This window comes from Penaeus japonicus, unplaced genomic scaffold (genome assembly GCF_977035675.1).
Source record: "Penaeus japonicus unplaced genomic scaffold, GWHDUDI00000001_assembly GWHDUDI00000030, whole genome shotgun sequence".
NCBI lineage: Eukaryota > Metazoa > Arthropoda > Malacostraca > Decapoda > Penaeidae > Penaeus > Penaeus japonicus.
Window position 1 is genome coordinate 7,494,855 of NW_028234432.1, and position 7,500 is coordinate 7,502,354.

At 41.1% G+C, this 7,500-nt stretch overlaps 1 protein-coding gene across 1 annotated transcript in view; it reads left to right on the forward strand.

Moving 5' to 3' along the window:
* jp (junctophilin) overlaps window positions 1–4,579 on the forward strand; it is an 86,197-nt gene extending 81,618 nt beyond the window's left edge. The window contains exons 9-10 of the mRNA XM_086554695.1: window positions 1–118; window positions 891–4,579. The exon at window positions 1–118 is cut by the window's left edge and continues 74 nt beyond it. Of these exons, the coding sequence (XP_086410821.1) occupies window positions 1–118; window positions 891–977 (205 nt within the window). The 3' untranslated portion in view covers window positions 978–4,579. The remainder of the gene's footprint in view (window positions 119–890) is intronic.
* The last annotated feature ends 2,921 nt before the right edge of the window (window positions 4,580–7,500 follow it).

The following is a 7,500-nucleotide window of genomic DNA, read 5'->3' on the forward strand; positions in this document are numbered from 1 at the left end:
GCGTGAGGAGGCCGCGGTGCTCAGCTCCGCCCAGAGGCACGAGTTCCGCCGCCAGGCCGAGGAGGCCGAGCTGTACCGCGCCAACCCGCTCCTCTACCTCACCAGTCCTGCCGTACAGGTGAGCCTCCGAGGTCCTTGTGTTCAGGTGAGGCGTCGAGGTCCTGCTCTTGAGGTCAGCCTCCGAGCTCTCTCTGTTCAGGTAAACCTTCGAGGTTACTGCCGCTCGGGTGACCTTTCCAGGTAAGCTTAGGTGGTCATTCTAATCAAGGGAGCCTTCGAAATCCTGCTGTTGGATTGAGACGTCGAGGTCCTTCTGTTACTTTCGAGGTCCTGTCGCGCGCCATAAAACTGGAGGGAAATGGAGTCACAACGAAAAGGAAAAAAACACTAAATTCATAAAACGGATTTGGCGCCTTGATGGGCCGTTTGATCTAGATTCCCTTTCTTCTCTTCAGAGATCCTAAAGTTATTTTTTAAGAATTTCATCCGTGCCTTTCAAACGTAGCAAATCTTTTTTTAATGTTATCATATGTATTATGTCAAATCCCTTACCTTCCCTTATCGCAACAGAACCATATTAGCCAAATTAAATTCATATTTTTTTTATAATCATTTGATATTGTTCGTGTTCCTTGTGTCCACCAATCCCTTAGGACATCTATATTGCTTTTATTTGGCAGGGAATCTTTAACATTATTCTCAAATAATTTTATCTGATTTGCTTGCGTATTTATTTGTCTGTTTGTGAGTATGTCTTTTCATGTGTGTACTTGTGTGCTCGTGAGTGTGTGTGCCTGTGAGTGTGTGTGTGTGTGTGTGTCTGTGTGTGTGTGTGTGAGTGTGTGTGAGTGTGTGTTCCTCACGACTGACCCGTCCCTTCTCTCCCACAGGACTGGTTCTCCCGGCAGCGGCTGGTCATGCTCATCCTCTTTCTCAATTTGTCGTTGGCCTTGATGTTCTTCAAACTTCTTTCGTAGCAGCCAGCGGGGTCGCGGGTTCTCGAGGCTGCCGCCCTCGCCGCCCTCGCCGCCCTCGCCGCCGCCGCCGCCGCCGCCGTCGCCACGTGAGAGCCTCGCTTGCCGCAGCCCCACTCTCAGGGAGTGCCAAAAGCAGCAATAGCAGCAGAACCACCAGCAGCCCTAGGCGTCCCTGCGTGTCGGCCGCCGCCCGTGCCTTCCTCAGCAGACTACGCCTGCTACTCGCCTGCTCACGTGTGCTGTCAGAATCTTTATTTTGTTATGGTTCGTGACGCGTTCTGCCGCCCATGTGTGAGCCGTCCCTTTTTGTACCGCCGCCGCCGCTGCCGCCGCTGCCGCCGCCGTCGCCGGAGCTGATGTCCTCAGTGGGCGGCGTAGGAGCTCACGTCGCGCCCTGGCCCGACCGCCCTTACCCTGCGCGGCCCGGGGGCTGGGGAGGGGAGGGGTAGGCGATAAGGAGAGGAGGAGAAGGAGAAGGAGAAGAGGGAAGAGAAAGAGAAAACCAAGGATGAGAAGAACATGAAGAGTTAGAAGACGGAGAAGCCGGCTTGCCCCTTCGAATCCAAAATGGAAGAAGGATCGAGTGAGTTTTTTTTGATAACAAGGATTTGGAAGTTGATATAAAAAAAAATAATAATACATATATATATGAACTGGTGACTGTGAATGAGCTCTTTGTCCCTTGTGGAGTGTTTTGGCTGTGCCTCATTTCCTGCGTCACGTGACTACAGACTCACACAGCCGGGGCGACACATGTAAATTGCTTCTCTTTTTGCTACTTACGCGGTCTCCACAGGCCCGGGCGGTTCGCGAATTGAATAAAGAAAAAAGATTTTGAAGAAGGAAAGAAAAAAATAATAATATTATGAAGCCCCGGTTTTCACTCGCTGATCTTGCATAATAGGCACTAGATTTTTATTTTATTTTATTTTTTTCATATCCACCTATTGTACTCTTTGTAATTTCTAGTACTGGTTGAATGGTTTTTGTTGTTTTTTTCGAGAAGAGGAGAAAGAATGTATTATTATTACGATTATTGATAGCCTCTTGTGTCGCAGAGGTCATATTGACTTTTGCACCGAGGAAATATTGTACAGTGAAAGACCAATTTGTACGAAAAACGGGTCTCCCATCTAAATCTTTTATAAACGGAAGGGAGACCACAAAGTATACAGACTCACATGCAAGAGGAGGGGTATAATGATCATTTTTCTTGTGTTCTCTCTCGTTTCTTTGTATAAAAGTCAAGTTTCAGTGTTTGGCATCAGAGAAGAACAAGGGGCCTGAGAATGGATTTTCTCATGTAACCCCGCTTAATATTTTTTGCCTTTTTGATTAGCTCAAATCTATCATTTCATGTCACTGATGATGCTGTTGTGCATAGTGTATGATTTTTTTGTATAATTATCATTATCTTTTTTTTTTTTTTTTTTTTTTTTGTCTTCTAACTTGTTGTTTCTTTTTTGTAACAATAGTGATGAGTGTCACGCTGGCACTCTTGGGACGCTGCTGGTGGCATTCTGCCGGCACTTGTCAACACTTGCCAGCATTTGCCAACATTTGCCAACACTCCACCAGCAGCCTCCCATGCCAGCCTGACCAAGACTGTTGTATTATAATCACATGCAAGAGAAGAACACTTTATTGTGAACTTGACACGTGCTAGAAAGCTGAAAAAATGCCTAGTCATACCACATGATTTTAGTTTTCCATAGGAAACTCTTTAGTAATTCCTTTATTTATTTATTTATTTATTTATTTATTTATTTATATTCATTTGGCTAATTTTGTAGTTTTAGTTGAGAAGTGTTGATAAGAAGGATGACGTTGAACCCTGGGCCGCGTTCCCACTGGAGGGTGCCGTCTTCGGCCCTGCTGGTTGTGTTGCAGTTTTACTTGTGATGTGTTTCTGCCATTCTGCACTTTCCGGTGCATCCCGTTCAACTAAATCTTTGCCACACAGAACTTTGCATTTCTTTTATACTTTTTTGCTAGAACACAGACGGTACTTGACAGCTAGCCATCACAGTGGCTCTGCCCAGCAACCTCGGGGAATCGAGTCCTCAGCTTCCAGTCTGGGGAGCACCTTCAGCTAGACCCGCGTCTGCCTCTGTTATTCTTAGTGTTATTATTACTATTATTACCACCCTTCCTTCCTTCCTTCCTTCCTTCCTTCCCTCGTTGTTAAAAGGGGGCCGCGTTTGAACCCTGACTCACATTGGCGAATCCTACCTGATCGCGCTAGGACTCGGGCCAACTACTCTTTCCGGCTGTGGGTGCTTCCAGGTCGCAGTCCAGGCCGGTTCTCGTGCCGTTCCAGCCGCTGTCTTTTTTTTTTTTTTTTTTTTTTTAGATTTACTAGCGAACAAAGAAGAAAGAAAAAAAGAGATCATTCCTCTGCTGGCGAAAGTTCCTCATGGATGAGATGATGATGGTGATGAGTGCCTTTCTGCATGAGGGTGAGGATTTCCCTGGCGCCGGACGGAGGATCTAGACTATCATGACGTTACGCTGAGACCTCATTTACTTATTCATTTTTGCTGCGAGGCGTATTCTTCTTGCGCTGGAGACGGCCGTCTTTACGAAGGTCATAAGCCCTTCCTCCTGCTCGGAAAGAACGCCCGGAATTAGGAACGGGGGGTCCTCTTCCCTCCGCCGGGATCCCGTTCCGGCGATCGGGAACACGACACTGATCTAGTACCCGGCGTTCCTTCCCGGGTCTCGGTACGGACCCTTCCTTATCTCTAGAACACGCGACGACTCCTCGTCCTCCTCGTCCTCCTCGTCCTCCTGCTGGGCGCTCAGATGGAAGGTCCTCAGCAGCAGGATGAGGAGAGAGAGAGAGAGAGAGAGAGAGCGCTGATTCCCTCGAACAAAACAAGGGAGAGAGAAAAAGAAAAAAAAGCTAAAACAGCTGATTGTGACTCGTGCGTGTGTGGGTGCGATGTTGGTGTATGTCAGTCTACGTCGAGCGGCGCGTGGCAGCTGCTGTGGAGCATCACTTGAGACCTTTTAAAAAACTCGAGCAAACCAACCTTATCTCGGCCCTCCAGGCGAGCAGCCCTTGCCTACCTCGCCCTCCAGCTTCACCGAAGGAGCTCCTGTCTCCCTTCGATAACTAGAGCAGAGAGAGAGAGAGAGAGAAGGCCAAGGGCGACATCTGGAGGCCAAGAGCCAAACTAGAACCTTACAGTTCTCGCCGTCTCTCTGTCAAGTATCACTCAAGAGAGAGTGGTCGCGATGGGTAATTCTTGTTATGCGAGTCATCGGGGATAAAGAAAGAGGAATTCAGAATGAGAGGGGAAGAAAAAACGAGAAAACATTTGTTTATTCTCTTTTGTGAACTTTCGGGAGGTTTAAATGTTGAGTTAAAAAGGGGGAGAAATCGGTTAATTTGTTCGTTGGGGAATTGATCTGATTTTTAGATTTTTTTTTTTTCAAGGGGGTTTAAGAATTCAAATATAACTGTAAAAATAAAATTTCAAAACCTACGTTGTCAAAATCAATGTGAAATCATAATTCCATTAAAAAAAATAGAATAGAGATAGTCAAATAAGGATAATTATCATAGCCTCCCTTTAAGCGCATTTTTAAAAAACCAATCAAAGAGAGAGAGAAAGAGAAAGAGAAAGAAAGAGGAAAGAACTACCCCCCCCCCACCATCTCTCTCAAAGAAAAATGAAAACTACCCAAGAAATTTAAAAAAAAACGAAAGCAAAAACAAAAACAAGATAACAATATCGCGCACTCGAAAATAGTTTCATTTTATTAAAGTGTAGAAGACGCATTGACAGGGAGCGTGACTATAATGAAATTCTGCTTCTTACCACTTCTAATTACTGTTTCATTTGTTTATTTGATTGTTTGTTTGTTTGTTTATTTACTTATCTATTTAATTATCATTAATACTATTATTATCATTAGTATTCTCATTATTGTTGTTGTTGTTGTTGTTATTATTATTATTTTTATTATTGTTAGCATTGTCATTACTGTTTTTGTCATTATTATTATTATCATTATTATTATCAATTTTAGGGGGAGGGGTTGAAACTAGATTCATATCCCACCACCACAAGGCTTGCATTTATTTATTTATTCCTCATGGATATTATTTGTTATCTTGATATTTCTCTCTCTCTCTCTTTCTCTCTCTCTTTCTCTCTCTCTTTCTCCTCTCTCTCTCTCTGTCTCTGTCTGTCTCTGTCTGTCTGTCTCTCTCTCTCTCTCTCTCTCTCTCTCTCTCTCTCTCTCTCTCTCTCTCTCTCTCTCTCTCTCTCTCTCTCTCTCTCTCTCCTCTCTCTCTCTCTCTCTCTCTCTCTCTCTCTCTCTCTCTCTCTCTCTCTCTCTCTCTCTCTCTCTCTCTCTCTCTCTCTCTCTCTCTCTCTCTCTCTCTCTCTCTCTCTCTCTCTCTCTCTCTCTCTCTCTCTCTCTCTCTCTCTCTCTCTCTCTCTCTTCATTTTCTCATATAATTTTGTTTTCCTTCACAATAACCATCATAGAAGGAATATTCAGAAACGCACAAAGAACGCACAAATGTTAACTTATGGACACAAGAACACACAAACGAATGCACAGTCTTCACACATAGAAATGCACACGCCCCCCCCCCTCCCACACCTCTCCTATACATTACAGACATACACACATACATGCTCTCACACGCGCACACATATCCGAAATGGAATAAGCTTTTAAAACACCTTTCCTTTCGAATTTTTGATGTGCATGTACTCGGTGTCACAACTAGAATTTTTATATAACCTGTCTCATTTTTTTATATACATATATATATATGAATATAACTTATGATTTGAAAGAGCTCTTTGCCGTAAGAGTTTTGAAGATGAAGAAACGAAAGATTTATGACTAATGATTGTGCTCGGATCTTGCCCTTATATTAAAACAACGAAAATAAACAAAAGAAGGCACTTATGAGATACTCAATGTAGTTAAATCAGCGGATGATAGGTTTGGATCCGCCATTTTCTTTCCGGAAACCGTTTCTTGTGAGGGAAACGAAAACAAATGAATATCTTTTCTTTTTTTTCAGCCAACCGACTGTATTGTGTATCTATAATGTTTACTTGATTCTGTTTTTTGCTGGTGTTATTTGTAAAGAAAACAAGTGTTATCTTGTTTTTTGGTTCCTCTGAAAAAAAAAATCTTATCTTGTACCCCAATAACTCGCCTTGTTAAAGACATAAAAAAAGGATTTAAAAAAAAGAACTTTCCCTCTATCATCCATATATATATATGAATCTATAAGGATTATTACGACATGATATGAACATGTATTTCATAGTTTACACGTGGAATATATATATATATATATATATATATATATATATATATATATATATATATATATATATATATATATTAGTTCACGATATGTCACGCCAAACATATTCTTAATTTCAGGCATTTAACACACATGTGACCAATTTATTCAGCCATAATTATCAGTAGTCATGCTGACGTATAGAAAAAAAATTGTTGGATCAAATTAGTAATCTGTATTAGTAGATCTTCCGCTGGTGAATATAAAATTACTGTTAGTTGATATGAATTTATTGTTCATAAATATGATTTCATATTAGATTGAGTGATCATAGAGGATAGATTGAGGTACATACACACGTAAATTCACGTGTTTTTATAAAGACATTTTATCAAAACAAAAACAACTGTTTGAGCTGTTGTCTCCCATCTCGTTATTCCTTCAATTTTCTTTTTTATTTTCTCCTTATCACTCTCACCCCAACCCTTCATTGCTAGAGACATCATTATCACCAAAATGCTCTTGGTGACACTCACCATCACACAGTCAGACAGTCACTTACGTCATCAGACAGTCAATCAATCAGTTTGTCTTTTGTTTTCCCTCCATTTTGGCGTGGCGTTCTCCATTTTTAAATCTCCATTTTTGAGTCACAACTTCCAAGCTTGGACACTTGTTAATAATAATAATAATATATATAAATATAAAAAAGAATGTTTTTTCTACATCGTTAGAGAGTTTATGGCATTTTTAAGGAAATCATTTATATCGATAGACAGTTAAATACATCTTTAGAAAGTTGATATCATCTTTAGAGTTTGAATATATTCATTAGACAGATAATATGTACCAATAGACATAACTGCATCATTAACCAGAGGACCGCATCAGTATATAGACATTTAACTGCAACATTAGACAAGTTAACACTCTCCTAGACAGTTGACTGTATCATTAGACATAATAAATATTTCACCAGTTAATAAATCATATCAACCTACTATTACTATCTCTATTAATTAGACAAGACAAGAAGATTATTAATTAGTAACTGCTTTTCCACTCGTTCATTGTCTTCGTTAGAGTCAAATGCAGAAGCAAAGAGTTAGCTAACAAAAAAAAGAAGAGAGAAAAAAAAAAGTAAAGAAATGAAGAAATTGATCATGATAATAATAATAGTGGTGATGATAATGATAAATAATTACGATGATAATAATAGTAATAATAATCATGATAATG